Source organism: Solanum lycopersicum, chromosome 1 (genome assembly GCF_036512215.1).
Source record: "Solanum lycopersicum chromosome 1, SLM_r2.1".
NCBI lineage: Eukaryota > Viridiplantae > Streptophyta > Magnoliopsida > Solanales > Solanaceae > Solanum > Solanum lycopersicum.
Genome location: NC_090800.1, coordinates 78611231 through 78633045, shown reverse-complemented (window position 1 = coordinate 78633045; position 21815 = coordinate 78611231). Strand labels below are relative to the sequence as shown.

Genomic DNA, 21815 nt, shown 5'->3' with positions numbered 1-21815 from the left:
GGTCCCGTTGAAAATGGTGTCGTTGAGTCTATCCGATTGCGATATAGAAAGTTGTAAAAATATAAAGTCTTTGATGTGATATTATGAAAGAAAAATTGATACGAATCTATTATTAGCATGTTTAAAATTGGACCAGTTTAGGTAAATATTGAAAGATTGGTTAAATTATGTCAAATAATTTTATGAGCTGCACAAAAATATAATTATAAAAATTACTTAAATATATAATTAATTTTATCATCTTTTTTTTAAAAAAATTGTCATTTCAAATAAATTACAAAATTTCTTACTATAATCTGTTCTCGGATGCAACACTTTACGCGATATATCAAAATGTATGTGGATATATCGAGACGTTTAGTGATTTATTCAAAATAAAGATGCGATGTATCAGAACGTTAAGAGATGAATTCAAAATCGAGAAACGATATCAGAATGTACCCACATTCCACCAATTTAAAGAATTTCTATAATTTGAAAAATAATAAAGATGAAATATATTTGAGTCCGGAGCCTAAAGGATACAAAATATTAACAAAAATTCCAAAACGGTATATAAAATTTTATATCAACCAAAACGACAAAATCGTTGCAACAACAACGATGTACTCCACTGAAAAAAGTTTGCAGCGATTTTGCCGTTTTGATTAATATAAAATTTTATATACTATTTTAAAATTTTTGTTAATATTTTGTATTATTTAAGCTCTGAACTCAAATATATTTAGCTCTTTAACACTATGAAATTTATATAAAAAAATTCATAATAATATTAAGGCCTCCGTATAGATCAATCCAAATTAACTGATATCAAACTAGATCAATATCCAAGTGTTATATATTTAGTACTCCAATATCCATTTGGATATTGATTCACAAATTCAACACAAGATTGGTGTTCACTCATTACTAAACTTCAATGCTTGAAAAATTAAAAATTAAACTTTCGCAATCACCATATTTTAAGTGAATATTAATTATTTCGATGGATTACATATTAAGGATTAATATGAATATTTATATGATTTACTATAATTTTTAGATGTTTTAAAATGAATTTGATGTTCAAATTCAAGAAACAAACGAAAACGAATATTTCGTATAACAGTAAATAAGATTTTAATATAACTTTCATACATTAGACTATATGACCAACCATGCAGTTTACAAGTATTATTTACTATAATTAAAGTCCTACTCTAGTTATCTCTACATAAATTGGTAAGTTCTTCTTTTAAAGCGTTTTTTTTTTGTAAAAATATATTGTTGATTCTTGTGACTTGAGATGGATAGACTTATGTAAAAAGAAAAACAGTGATTTTTTCATGAAAATCAATTGAAATCATAGTTTGGAACGACTTAGTTTACATGTTGGTGAAGTAAACAACATGCATAAAAGATGTTTCAAGATGAGGCTAAATTTTTAGAATCAAACTCAATCCATTCAAGTCGTTTTTAATTAGCAATCTGAGAAAACGAAAGGTAGGCATCGAATGCGTTTAGAGACTTCTACTAATGTAGCAAGGTTTCTCTTGAAATTTGGATTGTTTTATCGAGGTCATGATGAAAGTGAGTCTTCAAAAAATAAAGATATTTTTTTAATTGACTTGGAAAAATGCATCCAAATATAAATAATTGTCACGACCCAATTTCTCGAGCCATGAAGGCACCTACTATAACCCACCAGTAGGTAAGCCAAACCGTAACCCAGAACAACACATAATGGGTGTGAGGGTAAAAACTAAACAAGACTAAGCAAAATTACTATTACAACATAAGCAAACCAAATCACAAATACAGTTAAGGATCCCTCCCAGAGCCTGGAAGATACAGAGCTACCAACAAAACGAGTACAAGTCCCAACAGTGGACCACCGAAACTAGACTGTCTCGAAAAGTAAAAGACAAGTCTTTATATAAACAAATGGAGACTGAAATAGTACAAAATGTCGTGTGCTCACCCCTGTCTCCGGACCAAAAATGCTCCAAACTCAATCAACGCTGACTACTGGTGCTCGGACCTGCATCACGGAAATAGATGCAGAGCGTAGCATGAGTACCAAATAACAGGTACCCAGTAGGTATCATAGGCCGACTGAACTAGAAAAGTAAAGCAATATGAAAAGACGGAATCACAAAATTAGAAATCAAGAACGGAAGGCTAAGTAACACAATAATGCACACGAGTGTATAAATATCTAACTAAATTAATATAAATAAGCTAACTACACCTAACTGGACCCACCATAAGCCCAGAAGGTACACTTGTGCGCAAGTTTAAATAAAAACTCGAACGGACCCCCATAAGCCCGACGAGTACGCAAAATAACTATAACTTAAGGAGAATAGAACTCGAGGACAAAGAACACCGAACCAAAAAGTAGAATCTGACGGTACGGAGGTCGGGCCTTGACCGGGCGCTCACCAGAATTACACTAGTAGCCAATTGCAAAATATAAGTAACTGAGGTCGGACCTCTAACCGGATACTCTACATACTTGAGACCGGACCTCTAACCGGATGCAAACGATGGTCAAGGCCGGACCTTAAATCCGGATACCCGACAAAGATGTCGATATAGCTACTGAAAGAGTCTTTATCTATCCATAATTATATATACCCGTGGAACACCATCTAGACTTAGCTAACCAATGTAAGTTCTTAAAGCCGAATCGAAACTCAACTTTGAATCACGGAGCGGAATTTATTATCATTGACGTAACTCGAGAAGTCGTAACATCGAAGAAATAAGAGTAACTATCACTGGAGCGAGTCCATCGTCTAGCTAAATACTAAACTATCAGACTCAAGTCTGCTACATCAGTCTACAAGGATTTAAGTCAGCCGAGCGACGTCGGGGCTAAACTAAGTCCTACCGACTTTGAATCATGCATTTCTAAGAAAAACCCTAGTCAAACCTAAACTAAGGCCCAACATACTTCTAATAACCAGTATTCAAACATACAAGTAATCCATATACCAAAGAAGGTCAATTAATAACAATAAACATGCTCACAGTTACCCGATAATTCTCAGAAAAAAACTGAAAAATATGATTTTTAACACCTATGCATTATCCAATAACTACCCAACCCAAAACCCAACTAATCAACATGCATTCACATGTTCGAGTTGAATCTAAGAAGAGAAACGCAGATCACGCGCGCTCCAAAATTCACTTTTCTGGATCTTTTACTTTCTAAAAAGCCTCGAAACATTGATACACTATCAAAAATAGAGTCACAACGTTATTACGGTCATTTAAACACTGAAATCGCAAGAAATGGAGACGGGTCAATTTCGCGGTCAAAATGGAAAAAGTGAGATCCGCATTGAGAAATCCAGAATTAACCCCAAATAAAAGTCCTAAACAACTCTCGAAACTTGTGTACCAGAATGGAACACAATTCAGGACTCAAGACAGTCCCAACATGAACATGCAACAAAAAACCCAAATTCTACGCTAAAAATCAGCAACAATGGCAGCAGCTGCTTACAAGAATTTACAAAAAATGAAGGTCCAACGGCCAAAACCAATCACACCACGACGATCCTCATGAAAACCCCACAATATAGGCTCTTGAATTACTAGATCCGGACCTAAAATGGCCAAGAAATCACCTTCTAAAAGTTTCCCAAAAGTTGAGCTCGAAAATGAGCTATGACAGCAGTTAAAACACAAAATTTACCTCAAATCAGGTCCCCAAATAATATTCCAAGCTCACCAATGCGTTACCCTCGAAAAATCTCACAACTTAGCCTTTTGAATCGCCCAATTTGGAGTTTTATAGCTCAAAATATCAAAATTTTAAAGTAAAACACAAAGGCTGAAAATTGAGTTTTTATAAGGACGAAGTTGATCGCTAATAAACCCAAAAATCTGGTTGTTAAAATCCCAATTTCTGGTCGTTAAAGGGCTGCACCAGATTTCAGCTTTGTCTAATTTCTTTAAAGTCTCCGATGGGTGCTCGGAATCCGTTCGGAATCTGATAAAAATAAAACAGATATGCTACCCTACCAAAGTCAACATTCCGGATTCAATGGCGTAGTCGAAATTTCTATCAGAGGTCATCTCGGTAAAATGTGGGTCCCACTTCCATTGGCCATTTTAAGTCAAAAATCACAAAAGGGCTTGAAAAATATCAAAAACCTCAAAACCCAAAAGAAGGGTCAAACTAGACCAAACTCGACATTCCGGAGCTAGCCGCGCTGACGGAATTCTCATCCGAGCGCGTTTACACAGAATGTTGACTAAAGTCAAACTTAGCCTTTAACTTAAAGTTAAAACGCCTAATCACACCAACTCACACTGAAAACTTTGGGAGTCATGTGGACAATACTACTAGCCTAAAATGACCCTTTCGAAACTGATGAAATCGTCAGAATTGGATTCTGATGTCATCTTCTTGAACTTTTGATCGAAAACGATCGTTCAAGGTTCATAAGCTCCAAAAATACTAAAGCTCACACAATAATCAAACGAATGACCAGGTGACCGATATGTCAGTCCCACCAAGTCATAAATGACTTGGAATCGCTATAGGAACGCTCTAAACGATGCACAGAAGATAAAACACTAAAAATGACAAGAAGGGTCATTACAATAATGTTATTTCAAAACATGTTATAAAAAATGTTTTGATAATGACTTCCCGACTTCTCCAGAAAATGAAAAATAAATGTGTGTGTGTGTGTGTGTGTGTATATATATATAGAGAGAGAGAGAGAGAGACCAACATTCTGTTTCTTCTCTGCTTCAGTCTGTATTTTCAATTCCATTACCTTCTTCCTTAACATCCTCCTTTTTTGTGTCCTTATCAGCTTAGATGATTTCTGTTATGCTGGACTCTCTCATACAGCCTCGTTCTCAGGTCTCGATTTCTATTCGCCATGAAACCCACTGATCAGTAGGTGGACAGTAGACGGTGTTTGAAATAACCATTGTTTATTCAATCGAAATCTCATAAGAGAAAAAAGTTTGTAACGTGGGTCGGCGTATAGCCCACTCCATTCTATCTTTGACGCATCAGATCAACTGAGAGAAATCATGAGTAACGAGAGAGATTCTCCACACAAACGACGACCCACCAAGTTCGAACTGACATAGGTAAATCGGATCAACACCTATCAACCATTGTGTGTGTGTGTGTGTATATATATATATATATATTAGCGAATAAACGATTGTATAATTAATTGTGCACCCCTATGACTAAAAAGTGTTTGGGCGGATTGATTGAAGTCACATAGTTAGAGAGTGACTACGACTGGGCGCGAGTTTGATTCCCGCTGAAGGCAACCTTTTTTTTAAACTTTACAATCAACTTTTAATTTAGAATTAAACCTTTTTAAAAAAAAAAATGTTTTTATTAAAACTCATTTTTTCACCTTATTTGGCACTACTCCCCTTAACTTTTAAAAAATGCTAACTTACCCTTGTGTTACTCCTAACCTAACCATTAAGTCACTCTTAGAGTCATAACGGTGTCGCCTATCTTCAAATCATGGTTTGACCTCCGAACCCAAACATCATTTATTACACCAAATTTGGTGTAATCAACTCTAATCCATTTCATCAAATTTTACACTATTTTTTCTCTCTTCATTATATATTATTATTTCTTAATATTTTTTATTTTAGAATATAAATTCTTTCTAAAAATTCACCATATATAATTCATATTATTATAATCGTTTACTATAAAATAAATTATATTATTAAATGTGGTGATATTCTGATTCAAATGTTCGCGAATTTGTTCGACAAGAATAAAGTCGAATGACGAAAAGAAAAAGTCACCAATTTCAATAGCTACAAAGATAACCACAATAATTTTTTGACCCCGTAAAATTTATATTTTAATAGTATTGATGAGTCCGAAAAGAATATATTATATTATTAAATTGTTATTATAATCTTTGTAAGTTATGATGTTTTATTGTACTTTATGTTTATTATTTTCAATTATTTTTAACTATATTATATTATTTGTTTAAAAATTTATATGCTCGTATTTTTTAAATTTTCAAAGGTTAAATAGTTTATATAATTTATTGTAAAATTAACAAAATTTTGATCTTTTTTAGAAAGTCATACAGAAGAATTAACTTATAAAAAACAATTTTTATATCTAAATTAATCTTATAAAAATATTACATAAAAAATAATAAAATGTGCAAAATTTAATTAAAACATATCATTTATATAATGTTTAATTAAAAATTTATATAATTAAATAATATTATAATATTTAAAAAATGAATTTATAGATTTGGTCTGAAGATTCGCGTTAAAACTTACTAACACCAAATTTTACACTTAATATAAAATTTAATGTAAAATCTAGTGTTAAATCGGAGATGATCACGCATACATAATATGTATCACATACTATAATATCTATAGTAGTATACTTTGTTCTTTTACTTATTTGTATATATGTATATATTACTGAATTGGTTATGCTTGGATGTTGATTAGTTACAACGTACATCTACCTATAACCCTCCTATGATTATATCATCTAAAATTTGCTTAGAACAACAAACACGTGTAAGTAATATATCATTTATAATTTTGAACAAATCAAACAAAATATCTATTAAGTTAATTTTATATATGAAAATAACCATTTTAAAAAAAATCTAATGTTATTATAAAATGGAAAAATTATGCGGCTATATAAATGTATACTATTTAATTACTCATCATAGCTATAATTTGTTATAATTATCATTCGCGACTAACATTACACATTAATTGTGGATTGACTTCGAATTTATATAATTAGTCATTTTTCTATATGCATAATTCGTCAGGATATACAAATATATATGTATATTATATAATTTTTTTAATATATATACATATACAATTCACATTTCTCTACTTCTCTGCCTCTCTCCCAGCCTCGCTCGCGCTCCCCTAAGCTCTTTTTATCTCTCTCTCTCTCACACACACACATATATATATATATCTTTTTTCGCTTTTCTTGCCTCTCTCCTCTCTTTCTCTCTCCTTCATATAACACGTAAATACAAATTATAATTATCTATAACTACAAAGAGTAATGAAAATTACAATTGTTCAACCTATATATATATATATATATATATATACACACACACAATTCACCTTCCTTCACTCTTTTTTCCCTTTTCTCGCATCTCTCCTCTCTTACACAATTCACCTTCCTTCACTCTTTTTTTCCCTTTTCTCGCATCTCTCCTCTCTTTCTCAGTCGCGCTCGCATCTCTCCTTCATATAACACGTGCATGCAAATTATAATTATCAAACTATAAACTATAACTATGAAGAGTAATTAATTTTATATATATGTATATATATATACAATTCACCTTCCTTCACTCTTTTTTCCCTTTTCTCGCATCTCTCCTCTCTTTCTCAGTCACGCTCGCCTCTCTCCTTCATATAACACGTGAATACAAATTATAATTAGCAAACTATAACTATAAAGAGTAATTAATTATTTTCAAATGGCTATGTGTGAAATTTTCCCTTGGACCATTCGACCTTTTCTCCCCCAAAAATCGAACGTAGCGACTCCAGCGACTTATTCAACTTCTTGGACTTACTATAACATATATATAAAGTAAACTATATTTATAGTAGTTAATATACACGTTGAAAGTTGACAAGCTGTGTGTATAGCTTATATATATGACTTATTGATTTTAAAATCATAAGAGCCCGAATTTAAAAATGGAAAAATTGTATAAAATAGCAAATTAATAACCTAAATTAAATGGAATAGCTAGGGTTTGATTTAATTGTGCTCCATAGCAAACGTTAGACAAAAATTTGCTAGGCGTCTCTCTCCCAGAAGTCTCGCTCGCCACTCTCTCATTCTCGCCTCTCTCGCTTTATACACAGAAGTGTATAATTTCTGTTTCTGTTTTGTATAAAGCGAGAAAAAATTGTATATACACATACAAAAATGTATATCTTCATGTTATACACTTAATTATATAATTTACAAACATTTTACTTCAAATATTGGAGAGAAAAAGGCCAAAGAATTATACAATTGCAGTGAAATACAATTTTTTCTAGCTTTATACGACAGAAGTGTATATATTGTGTTTCTGTTTTTGTATAAAGCGAAAAAAACATATATCTTCTTGCTATACACTTATAATTATGCAATATACATACATTTTAATTCGATGCAATATACATACATTTTAATTCGATTCAACTGTATGCAAAGCTAATTATACAATTGCAGCGAAATAGGCCAGCGAATTATACAATTTAGGCCGGCGAATTATACACTTTTATATGTATAGCGAATTATACAATTTTTATGTTTGCTATAGAGCGCAATTATGCAAAGTTTGCTATATTATAGCAATATGATTTTTTTGTTTGCTATATGTGAAAGTAAATTCACATAACTTAAAAGTAATGGTTGATTTTTAAGAGCATTTGACAAGTAAAAATAATTTTCAAACGACTTTAAAAAATAAAAAAATTTAAGAGTATTTGACAAGTAAAAATAATTTTCAAAAAATAAAAATAATAAAAAATAAAAAGTACGCCCCTACTTCTTATTTAAATTTAATTTTTTATATTTTTTTACTTAAAAGTTTCTCCGTCTCAATAAATTTTAAATTTTATAATTTATGAGAGATTTGAAAGAAAGTAAAATAAGATTGAAAATTTGTGCACGAAATTTCTTCAATTTTCGTATACGTAAATTGAAAATTCAAAAATAAAAACACAAATTATTACGTTCAAAGTACTTAAATCTCTACATAAATGTATGTGTAACATAAACTAAAACTTTGGGGTGAAGGAGTACCTTTTTCCAAGTCAATCCAAACGAATTTTTTTGAGTCAATCCAAACGAATTGGACCGTATATTTTCTCCGGTTCAACCTTATCTCCAATTATAAGACTATTGAGTTAGTAATTTAAAATTAAAAACAGATTTTACGAGGACATGCTCAAAGCTTGAATGATCTAAAATTAGAAGCGAATGAAAACGATAAAGAGTAGAGTAAGAAAATAAACTACCGCGAAAACCAACTTCGCACTATTTATCATCATTCCCCAATTCAACAGGAGGATTATGACGATCAGAAGGGAATTTGATGCGGCCAATTGAACGTTGAGGTACTAGCTTCACATTCTCACAATTACAAATCTCAATCATAAACCCATCCGGATCCTTAAAAAAGAGTTGATCGATCGCCGCTCCCTCTTCTTCTCCTACCGTTCTCTTCAAGTACTTTATCTTGAATTCCTCCAGCCTTTGCACCATCCCCTCCATATCTTCGCTCTGCACCAATTTTGAAACATTAAATAGTTTATGGGTTTGAGATAAAGAATCAAATTGAAATGAAATTTAAACCTGAAAAGAAATATGGTTATCCATCGGGTCGAGATTATCAGTATGATTAGGCAATTTATAATCTTCATCATCCTTGGCATGAACCAGATGAATCCCGACTCCATAATTAAACAACCAAGCTCCATCAAAATCGAAAGCTTGCGGCCTCTCAATTAACACGAATCCAAGTACTTTAGTGTAAAATTCCACTGATTTTTCCACATTTTTACAAAGTCTGGACACGTGGTTCAATGCCATTAGTGGAATTTCATCTTCATTATTCTTGTTATCATTCTCGTGATCTCTGATTTCTTTTTCTTGCTCCTTTTTCCTTTCTGGTTGCCTCTGCATTTTTTCTTTTTTCCGTACGTAGTAAATTACTGAGTAATTAATTCTTGATGTATTAGTTAAGCTCTTAGCAATGGCGGTAGATGAAATTTGAGTGTGACACGTAGCATGAGGGTGGTATACACGTGTCACCATATGAACAAGTAAGGGTGATGTGTGTCACTCGAGGAAAACTACCTAGTACTTTCTCTTATGTGAATTTGTATGTGGAAGAATTTAAATTAAATAAGTTTTTACTTTTCGAAAATAAGTTATTCTAGAGTTAATCATAGTCTAGAATTATTTTGAAATTAGGTATTTTGGAAAATTTTATTTCAATTATGTATTGAAATAGGCGAATAATTTATTGCATCACTATGAATTATGATATAGATAATGAAATAAGTTATATCCCAAATATTACAATCAAATAAAACACTAAATTTTATTTTAAATTTATTCTTTTTTAATTCTCCGTATTATTAACTATCGCTTGAATTATTTTAAGGGAAAATTATGTGATTACGTAAATTTATAGTATTTTATTGTCATTATAATTATAATTTGTTAAAATTACCACGTATGACTAATTTTATACATTAGTTATGTTTGTATATGTATAATTCGTCACATTTATACAATTAGCAGTTAATAATTCTTTGTTTGATTTGTATTTTTGTATGTGCTTTCTTTGATTTTTCAATTTTATCATCATATTCATTCCATCTTTTTGCGTATAACTTTATAAAGTGTATATAAATGTGTAGTTTTTAATTTTTGTATAGTATGATTTGTATAATGTTATTTGCAATAATATATTTGATACAATTGTTTAAAGTTCATATATTTATGTTTGCATCATTTGTTATTTTGAATTGAAATATATTTGTATAATCAGATTTTATACTGTTCAATTATATAAATATGGAATTATATACAAATGTACATGCGAATCATACAAACGATATGCGAATTATAAAAATTATTGTCCTCTCTCGCACGATTTTCTCCTCCCTCTCCTAATCTCTCTCGTCTCTCTCTTCCTCTCCCTCTCCCAATTTCGCTTGTCATATATATTATCTAAATTGATACACATATATAATTGACCTCTTTCCACACTCTTTGCTCTCTCTCGCTCGCTTCTCTCCTCTCTATAATATGTAGTTTCAAATTGTAATTATCAACTATAGATATAGAAAATAATTAAACTATTTTTAAATAACTATATACGAAAATTCCCTTTTTTTATACATTATATAAAAAATATTAATATTTTTATTTTCTATATACAATATAATTTCAAAGTAATAGGTTCTCGATTGCCACTTGCCAGCTCGTTTCGATTTATGTAGTAATATTTATCTTTATATAAATAAAATAAAATAAATAATCAGTATATATAATAAATCAAATAACGTCTTACAATTACTTATCATACAAAACTAGACAGAAACATAAAAATAATATATAATCACATTTTGAATCATAAATTCTACGTAAAATCTTACTGTCTCTGCTAATTTTATTTGTCACCGAATTATGTGTTTCCTTACATATGTCTGCAATGAACTCTAAACATATGAAAAAACAAATAAACTATAGGAATATAATCTGAAGAATATTCTCATTCCGTAAGATTTATTTATAATTTGAGAGAAGTTAGTGTTGTATTTCTCAAATTAAAATGTTTTAAATTTGATTAGTGATATATTTTTCTAGAATAACTTGAACTTGATCAACTAGAATGATATAAATTTGCGAATATTTTATCAATTTACAAAATATTTGAGATGTCTTTTAAGGGAGAGTTAGTGTCCCTCTTTATATAGACATGAAGTAGGATTCATGATTAAGCGGCCTCTAAGAATTCTAGCTGAACACACCATCTCGTATAGTTTCATTAAATTTCAATGTTATAAATAAAATATATTTTTTATTTTAATATGATGTTAATTGGTATGTAACTTTTAGGTATCGAAGAATAGAATTAATTAAATATGTATAAAGAAATAATTTTTTTCTTAATATAAAAAGGTAGATAAATAATTTTTTTGAAAAAATATGATAAATTATGGATAATTTTAGAGACCTCCCTTCAGATAGAATTAATTAAAAATGTATAAAGAAATATTTTTTTTCTTAATAAGTGAAATCGATAAAACAATTTTTTTTTAAAAAAATATATTATAAACTAGGGATAATTTCAGAGACCTCCCTACAGGTTTCGCTCGATAACATTCACCTCCCCGGTAATTTACAATATTACGTCTACCTCAATTATTTTCATTTTCTTGTACCCATTCTTTAAATCTATTTAAAATAAATACAAGTTAATTTAAATTTGACAGTTTTACCCTTAATATGCAAGTTCAGATCTAATTTTCTATAATTTATCTCTATTTGTTGGATTATGTTTTTTCTTCGATTGTAAAAATATTTAACTGCAACAAAATCTGATCGTTCTTGTCAAATTTCTCTCTCGTGGAGTTTATTTTTATATTATATTTGAAGAAATTGTTGCTGGAAAATGATGAGTTATTGTAGGGGGAAATCTACATGAATTAAATAAAGGTAAAATGGATATGAACAGTTAATATTTGGTGAAAATTGTGAGTCACATTGAATGAAGACTTTGATCTTTGTTTGATAAAAAAATATGTATTTGTGCTGATTTATTTTAAAAATATTTGTTAAATAAGTTATTTTTATATAATATTTATTAATATGAAGAATTTAATATAAAAAGTGTAATAAAAATAATTACAAATAAATAAAAATAAAATAGATTGACATAATATTATAAATTATGATTAATATTATAAAGCGAAACGCGGAATTTAAAAGTTTGAAATACCTATGGTTTAAAATTTACAAGTGAAGGTTAAAGTGTCACATCTTGTTTGTGTGCAATTGTGTTTTGCTATGATAGAAAGCATTATTCTCAAGCAAAAGTACTTTCTTTTTTTTTAAAAAAATAAATAAATTCTACAACCTCAATCTAGATATTTTAATATCTACAAAATATTAATGGAGAGCATAACTTCAATTTATGTAACCTATTTGATTGTAAAATTAGATTTGAACAATGACGAGACATGATAACAGGCTTAATATATTTCCTTAAATTTTTATTTTCATTATGTTGTTATTAGAGATGATTTGTAGTAAGAAAAATTGAATATCTATTTACTTAAAAATAAAATATACATATAATTTTTTAAATATATTCTATTTTTTCTGGTTATACACTTAGAATTATAAAATTTTACTAATAAACATACAAACAAACTCAAACTATCGTATTTTTATTTTACCTTAAAATATATTATGCAAAGTTAGTATTTAAAAGTTATCATATAAAATTTGATTTGATTTTTAATTTAAATGGGTTTATAAAAAATGCAAGACAAAACAAGAATAATTAATTATATTTCTTTTTACATTTGTTTTTTAATCAAACCATTTAAATTTGATCTGGATTTCGCCCATAAAATTTTTTATTTTTTGAAATAAAATTATATATTTACACCATATATAAAAAATATTATAAGTTACGACATATTTGGAAATTTTTTTTAAAAAATTAAGATAAAAAATAGTTCTATTTAAATTTTGAAAACTAAAAGAATTAATATATATAACTGTTAAAATTTGGGAAGTCAACCACCACAAAGCCACGCGTAAATTTCACTTCTTGTCCCTCTTCCACCTCCACACATTTGTGACACAAGGGCTCAGATTTCCACCTAAAAAAAAGACACTTTAAACCACCGTACACGGCGTTCTCCGCCGTTCATTTCACCGGAAACCAACCAAAATTTGAAAAAAAAAGGCTTATGATGTTGCGTGACGTGTCATCTTGCAATACATACAATTACGGTGATGCCCTTTACTGGGATTCACGGTATGTTCAAGAAGCAGGTTCTTTTGATTGGTATCAACGTTATTCTGCTCTTCGCCCGTTTGTTCGCCATTATGTTTCTACATCTTCAAGGGTACTCATGGTTGGCTGTGGAAATGCTGGTAATCGTTATAATTGAGCTAAAAAAATGTGAACTTTTTGTGGGTTTTGATTCATGTCTGGTTATGTTTAGTTGTTTTACTTGAAATTGAGCTGAAAAATTTGAAATTTTTGTGATTCTTGAAGGAATTTAGCACTATTAGGTTCAATCTTTTTTTGGGTCTGTCTGGTTTGAGCTTAAGTTCTGGTTTGTTCTGTTACCTGATTGAGAAGATTGTTTTAATTTGTCTCTGATGTTTAGATTTTCTTGTTTACTGTGAGCTTACAAATTGGTTTAAATTTTCTGTTTTTAAGTTGCTTTGTGTTGTACCCGGATATATGATTCTTTGATCTGTATTTTTTTTTGAGCTGAGGGTGTATTGGAGACAATCTCTCTACCTCTAAGTTAAGGGTAAGGTCTTCGTACACTCTACCCTCCTCCAACTTCCTTTTGTCGGACTACATGGGATATGTTGTTGTTGGAAAGTTGAAATCTTTGATTTATTGCTTTGTTAATACATTGTTGTGTTTTTTTACTCAACCCCATGTTGATATTTCCTTGTATAATATGAGCATAGGATTTGAATTTTATTTCATTTGATCAGTTTGTTTGCATTGATCTCTACCTTGTATGTGTGCTTGAAAGAATTCTTGAAAAAATTTATATCAGTTGGCCCCTGCTTTATAGATTTTCTTGCTTAATTTGTGCTAAACTTTTGCATCTTTTGTGAAGGGTTTTACGCGATGAGCTTTGTTTTGCGCCTGGTTTTCTGATGCTTCAAGAAATTCTTGTTTTTTAGTTTTTAGTTTCAGATAGGAGGACTACTATTTGGAAAGGAGGCTTGTGACAGGGATTTTCTTGCCTTTTTGAGCCTAAAGTTTTCATTTTTATTGATTTGAATGTTGTATGCGTCCTGGATATGGCATACTTGAAGAAATTTACCTCAATTTGCTCAAAGCCAAAGCTCTCTGTTGGATGTCTAATTATTTTATAAACTGTGAAATGTTACAATAATCACGTTTGACTGATTACAATCATGCTTTCTCTGGTAGTCTGGATAAGCTCTCTGTTGGATGTCTAATTATTTTATTAACTGTGAAATGTTACAATAATCACGTTTGACTGATTACAATCATGCTTTAACTGGTAGTCTGGTTATGAAGTTCAATGTTATTTATTTAATGTATTTACTGAGACTTTAAGATCTTTTTTTTTTGGTTCAGTGATGTCGGAGGATATGGTTAAGGATGGATATGAAGAAATAGTGAATGTTGATATATCAACAGTAGCTATTGATATGATGAGAAGGAAGTATGAGGACGTTCCGCAGATGAAATGTATGGTACCTGAAAAGTTTCTTAATTCTGATTTAGAAACCTTTTTCCAATTCTGGTGAGAAAAATCTTTGTTATGAAGTTCTCCTAATGTGATCACCAGACTTGCAAATGGATGTCAGAGATATGAGTTTCTTTCCTGATGAATCATTTGACGCCGTCATTGATAAGGGTAATGCTATTGCCCTTCCTCATGTGCTATTTTTGGTTATTTTCCCTTCACTTACTGTCTTTTTTTTTCCCCGCATTCTGATCTTTTGTGGGATATCATCTGGTCATTAATGTAACAGGAACCCTTGATTCATTAATGGTTAGTTTCATCTTGCTCTCTCTCTCCAACTTCATCAAATTTGTTGATGTGCTAACTGTTGACTGTTCTACACTCTTCTAGTGTGGTACCAATGCTCCAATGTGTGCTGCACAAATGCTGGGGGAAGTGAGCAGGTTGGAAATTTTATGTTTTTTCATTGTGTAATTTTATAGCTATTCGTTATATTCACTTCTTTTCCTAAATATTGTTCTTTTTGACGAGTAAGAACTTATGACAATTGTCTTTTCATGTGTAGGCTTCTCAAAAATGGAGGTGTTTATATGTTGGTAACAAGAGGGCCAAATTCCTACTTGTAACTTCTATACTATATTTTGAAACATCAAATAATTGTTGTTCTTTGCTCTGTGTAGATAACATATGGTGATCCTAAAGCAAGGATGCCTCATCTGAATCGATCAGTGTTTAACTGGAAAATTGAGTTATACATTATACGTAAGTTTTTGTTGCAAGTCATGCCAAAATTGCTCAGTCTAGTATGCTAGATTATTAAATTACTATATGGTTTGCATTTGGTATCCTTTGTTAGAGATTTTTGAATTGTATTTAGGCTATCAATGGAAAGGCTTATTTGAGAACCTTTGCATGGATCCTAGTTTTAAAATTTAAACCTGAACACATAAGGAGGCATACATAGTCTTGTTTATTTCTTTTTGTTTTGGTTGGGTTTAGAAAGTTTAATACTACAATTAAAAGTTTTTCAAGACATCAGTTGGATAGAAAATTAATGGATCCTATATTTGAGAAATGAATATAAATTAGTTAAATTACTTGAAAAGTATAACTTTTGAAATAACTTGTACAATTTTTTGATAAGTACTTACTGGTTAGTGTAGCATACTTAAATGATGTCTTATGAACATTACAAAATTGTTATTAGGGTGTGTAATAGCAACCATACCAGCTCACAGAAGTTCTAGATCTGCCTTGAGATGCAATCATGTCTTACCTCTTGACTAAACAACAACAGACCCGTGTAATTGCACAAAGTTTGGTTTTCGGAGGGTGGTGTGTACACAGCCTTACCCCTACCTTGTGAAGGTAGAGAGGCTGTTTCCAATAGACTCGTTGTTCAAGTAAAACATATCAAAAGTTAAGTATGTAAAGCAAATCCAGTAGCGAAGAATCCATGTTAAACTGCGCCTTGTTGAGCAGCTATATCTTTTTAGTAGTTTTTATATAGTGGTCATATATGACCAGTGAACTCTATTTTAAGGCACATTCACCAATTATGCTAACCACCTTTTACCTGAGCTTTTCTAACAGTTAATGGGACTGCATTCGGACTTAAACATTAGATCCTGGCATCAGGCAAAACATTGCTTAGACTTATGCCCAAGCTTAAGCCCGTCAGCTGGACTTAAAACTACTATACTAATGTTAAGGCATGGTAACATTAATTTTGGTTTTCCTGTTTCTACATAGCGTGTCTCTGAGTCTTGCTATTCGACTCAATAATAGGCTAATAGCATACAGAAAGGGTGGAAAAGGAAGGGTGGAGGGGATGTTAGAAAAAAATCTAAACTGAGCTCTTTGGACTTTCATGGTAGCTCATGAATTCATGACGGGGGATCCTTGACATGTCCAAACATGCAGCATCGTATTCATGTAATACATTGTATTTGCAAATCAGGGTATCGTAAACCTGAGTTCATGTAATGTGGTAACTTCTGATTCAGGGAGTACACGTCTCTTATAGTATGAATCACCAAGTTTAGAAATTTTTCACACGTCAGGGGATTGTGGAGATTGGAAGGAAATATGTTAAATGGATTTATTAACTCGTGCAAGTGTTTTGTCATAATTTGTTATATGAAAGTAGAATAGTGAAAGGTGTTGTTCATGTTATATTTCAAACATACTTAGAACATAACTTTGAACATCTTTGTAAGACAACAAAGTTTATGAACATTTTCACAACTAGAAAATTAAAACTAGTAGCCAAACTAGAATCAGAAACAGATTAAAAGAATATATGAAATATTTTTCTTAAAGAAGAATTGTTGTTAATATGTGTCTAAAGAATCTTACTGATTCTAACAAACTTTGCAGAAACACGAAGTTACCAAGTTTAATGAACCAGTGAAGAGCTGAAATTGATTCACAAATCTAAAATTTGTAAAACACGTACCAGAATCTAGAAAATTTTTAATAGGAAAAAGATGAAATTCACTGAACTCACAGTGTCCCCTTAAGGAAATTATTTCCCTCTAGTATCCGAGGTTTGATTTGGAATATGACATCTCAGGGTAAAATGATCTCAATCACCAGAGTATAGATACCAAAAACTCCGATGTCAGCGAACCACTCAACGGCAGTAAAGTACACTTAGAATACTAAATTTAGTAGTTGAAGAAGAAGTCCATGAATTCTATATTAAAACGAGAGGAAATCCCTCGATTTATAGAAAACAAAGGATAGTGCGAAATAGTTCTTATTGTGCCTTACCGGAAAGGTCACAAACCTTTGGAAAAGTCACAATCTTTCAGAAAGGTCGTCACCTTTCATAAAAGTCACAACTTTCCATAAAGTCGCAACTTTCCATAAAAGTCGCACATTTCATAAAAGTCGCAACTCTTCATAAAAGTCGCAATTCTTCACTTTCCATTCACACCTTTTTAAAATCCAACAAAAGGATGTCATGGAAAGTTTAAAGAACATATACGTTTGGTGGTATATGTTTGTTTGAATTGTTAGAGGGAGAAAGATATCAAGTTTTCCAGGACGCTGCATAAAACTTCTACAAATTTTAAGGGAGTTAAAATTGCATTAAGCTCAGTACTTCAGTAACGAGCTGACTGTCTCAGCAAGTGGTAACCATATCCATTTTTTTTAGGGACAAATCTACAAGTTCCAAAACATGCGTTCTAACAAATTCAAGTATAAGGATAACATAGTACTTCAGTTATGTGTCTGAACACACATTTTAGTCAAAAGGATAAGTCAAGCTCATGTCTATCTCAAAAACTATTAAGTTCCTCCATTTATTTTTTCTTTCACTCTTTATCCAATGCGGTTTTATAGTTCTCTTATGATCAAGGGATTATACTTCCAATCGATCTATGTGCTACATCACCTTTTTGTACGAGGATAGTAACTCTGGTACTGGAATTAGGGGGTAAAGAATTATCTGTGAAGTACAGTGCTAAAGTAAGTTTAGTGGACATGTGAAAGGATGATTTTATGTATTTTCTTACATCTTTTGATAATATGCATCACGAGTCAAAATATGCTTTTAAACTTGCAATGGACAATTAGAATATGTTCTAACAAAGGAATCATACTTGTACTCATAAATCATAATAGTTTACAACATAATTCTAATTCGTCATGGTACTCACAAAAGGAATTCAAGCATTTCATTGAAGCATAGTATGTGCATATACACACTACAGGCTTGTCCATCTGTGGAGAATTCAACAGTCTTTCTTAGAGGTGTCCTAATACTTTGAAATCTCATCATTCATCTCAAATCATGCTGGTTATGGAAAACTAAACTATATTCGAAGCTGCTTGCCTTAGGTCTTCAACTTTTCTTAACCTTGATTTCTCCACTTATTTCTAATATATAATACTCTAATAATCTAATCCTCTATCGAGAACCATCAAATATAGCGATCTTTCATTAGATTTATGCCGATCCAATCTTGGTCACGTTTTTGGCCATGACATATCAGCCCATTTTTTACTCATTTTTAAAGTAACAAGGCATAATTCTGATGAGTTCCCCTGGAGTTCACAAATTATGCCAATTAGGATTGATTTTACATTTTACTGTATAGAAATCTTTTCTCTTCTCATTAGTATCCCAATGAGTATTCGTTGAATTTATGCCTCCAAGTATCTATCAAAAGTTGGACCCACAAAATTTGTATGCAAGAGGTTAAACAAACTCAAAGGACTAAAGAACACGATTCTCGACTTCTCATATGATCGTATTAGGTCTGCTATGACTACAGTGGTTCAAACCCAAAGGACCGAAACCCTGGTTTCAGGATTTCTACTGTAGTCACATTGGTTCTTACTATGACATAAATGGTTTAACCACGTGTATTATAGTGTGATTGAACTAGATCTTAGGGTCTTTCCACATTATAGCCACTGTTCTGCACACTTGTACAAAGCAAAACCAGAAAGACCAAAATATCTTTTAAAGGATCCAACCATGCACCCCGAATTCATTCAAATGGACACCCATTACCACTGCGCCAAAGGCATAGCTTTTGTCAAGGGTGTCAACTTTAACTACAGAATTTGACTTATATATACAACGTAATTTTCCGACGAAGGGTGTCCATCTTGGGGTGACTATATCTACGTCATAAGACTATACATTATACGATTAACCTTCTATCAAGAATGAGTGTCCTGGATTTTTCTACTATATACTCCTAATACTTGGCCGCACAAACTTAAAATGATTATGAATAACTTCCAAGACTTGTTAACTGAACTGATTATTTTTCTTGAAAAAAAAGAAACAGCTCTGCCTAATAATACAAGATTCTTAACTATTGTCTGAGTCCGATCTTCTTACTTATTTCTACCATCTTACTCCCATTTTGCAGCTAAACCGGGATTTCAAAAGTCTGGAAATCCCCCTTCTAATGTGAAGCCATGCTTGGAACCTATTCCCCTAAGCGAGAAGGGACTACTTCCGGAAGATTATATTATGGAAGATCCAGATTCTCATTTTATATACGTCTGTACAAAAGTTGATGAATCAGTGGAGCTGAGCAACAAATCCGCAGAACCTTTGGCTGAGGATTTACTATTGGAATCGCTTAGCCTCGGGAAGGATTGATTCTTCAAGTCTCGGGGTTTGAAGTTGGCTGAAACCATGTATGCTTACTGAAGGATATACTTTTGTTATCTAGGCTTGTAGTGTATCTTCTTTTTATTGGGGTTTCATAATTCAAAAAAAGAGACTGTTTTGGGATGGGAGATGGCAGGGGAGGGTTTTGTTTGTCTTTTGTTTTTCCCTTTGTGTACTATTTTAGTAACGTATTCGGGCTGGCTTGGGTTCCCTTCGGCAGTTTCAGTGGGAACTGTTACTTCCTCGGGCACATGTATTTGGTAACTCTGTCTTATGCCCCACCAAGGTTGAGACTGATGGGCAGAAATCATTGAACCCCCGTGATGTTTAGTCTTTTCTTACCTTTCCTTTTTTAGGGTGGGAACAGGTGACGACGGGAGGGGTTCTGTCCAGAATTTCTCGGCTCGAGATGGAAGCCAGAATAAGTTACTCCCCAACGTCTTGGTCGTGCCAGGAGCGTAGCTTGTGCTAGGTGGTTATGTTGTGAATCTAATAATGGACATCCTATAGTTGTTATCAGTATTTAAACAATTTTGTTTCATAATGTTGTGTTGTGTGTAGCATAGAACTGGAATATTTTTTTTTCAGTTTTTTACCTTATGTTGGTTTAGGCCCTACTTGCAAGTCTTTGTGGCTGACTGGTTTTTCAATGCTGTTATTTGTACCATTATTATGTTACATCGTTTTGTATTGTGTCGTTATCTTATCCTTACTATATATTGTTCTGTTTCGTTGATTGCGATAATTTCTCTCTCTGCTATAGGATGGAACTTTTCCTTTTTCTGTATGATCTTAAACTTTGAAGCCATTTTTCTCTCGAAATGCAGAAGGCAATGTGGAATACTAGTGAATCTGAGCACTTGCTATTACGTCTTACAAGAGTTGATAGATAGAGTAAGGGTGTGTTCGATTGGTCAGAAATTTTAGAAATATTTTATTTAGGAAAATGAATTCGTTGAATAAGGAAGATGGCTTTTCTAACGAAAGTACGAAAAAGAAAGTAGCATTGTTTTCTCGTCAAAGTTCACACCTTCTTCGTAGTTTTGTCTAGATAGGGTAATATTATTTATTTTCTAATAAGAGTAGGAAAAAGACTTGGTTTAATTTTTTTTGTTTGGTTTCGATCTTTGAAAATTCCTTCCAATTAGTTGACAGCCGAGGAGGAGCTAGTTTTAAAATACGATTTTAGTCGAATTTAATAACTTTAGTTAAAATTTTATTAGTGTCTTTAATCATTTTTTTTCCCAAAGAAATTCATTGAACACATATAGTTACTCTTCTTTTGTTTAATAATAGATGTTCACTAAACTATTTTGGAATGTCCAATAATATTTGTCCACTTTATGAAATTAATGGATAATTGTATACGATTATTTGGTGGAGTGTATAAAAATAATGTTAAATAAAGTATATTAGTAATGTATGTATTAGTTATGCTTGCATTAAATCTATATAAATTACTTCTTTTATGCATTTGTTTGGTTGGATGCATAAAAATAGTATATATTGAATTAAAAAATTATTTACATTGTACGTTGCACTATTATAGTGGAAAAGATGTTAAACAAAAGTTTTGAGGGGTAAATTGGGTCTTTAACTGAGTTGATGTTTGCATTAAGATCATTGTTGAAAAAAACTTATCCACACTTGATGT

General features: G+C 31.4%; 2 protein-coding genes across 2 annotated transcripts; one reads left to right on the top strand and one right to left on the bottom strand.

Annotated features, from left to right (window-relative positions):
- Nucleotides 1-8912: 8912 nt before the first annotated feature.
- LOC101261159 (glyoxylase I 4) lies at nt 8913-9749 on the bottom strand. The gene is made up of 2 exons (XM_004229628.5): nt 9377-9749; nt 8913-9304 (listed from the first exon to the last, which is right to left on the bottom strand). The coding sequence occupies exons 1-2, from the start codon at nt 9704-9706 to the stop codon at nt 9059-9061; spliced, it is 576 nt and encodes a 191-aa protein (XP_004229676.1). The 5' UTR covers nt 9707-9749; the 3' UTR covers nt 8913-9058.
- A 3594-nt stretch (nt 9750-13343) lies between these two features.
- On the top strand, nt 13344-20839 carry LOC101260867 (uncharacterized). The gene is made up of 8 exons (XM_004229627.4): nt 13344-13705; nt 14907-15020; nt 15121-15189; nt 15308-15327; nt 15409-15461; nt 15584-15614; nt 15699-15780; nt 19914-20839. Exons 1-8 carry the CDS (start codon nt 13519-13521, stop codon nt 20147-20149), a joined length of 792 nt encoding a protein of 263 aa, XP_004229675.1. The 5' UTR covers nt 13344-13518; the 3' UTR covers nt 20150-20839.
- The last annotated feature ends 976 nt before the right edge of the window (nt 20840-21815 follow it).

Excerpts from the sequence above, each read along its gene's own strand:
- LOC101261159 (XM_004229628.5), bottom strand. The coding sequence starts at position 9,706 with ATGCAGAGGCAACCAGAAAGGAAAAAGGAGCAAGAAAAAGAAATCAGA. Across the intron at positions 9,305-9,376 it reads ATAACCATATTTCTTTTCAG|AGCGAAGATATGGAGGGGAT; the intron begins GTTTAAATTTCA and ends AAATTGGTGCAG.
- LOC101260867 (XM_004229627.4), top strand. The coding sequence starts at position 13,519 with ATGATGTTGCGTGACGTGTCATCTTGCAATACATACAATTACGGTGAT. Across the intron at positions 15,021-15,120 it reads GGACGTTCCGCAGATGAAAT|ACTTGCAAATGGATGTCAGA; the intron begins GTATGGTACCTG and ends TGTGATCACCAG. Across the intron at positions 15,190-15,307 it reads TGACGCCGTCATTGATAAGG|GAACCCTTGATTCATTAATG; the intron begins GTAATGCTATTG and ends TTAATGTAACAG.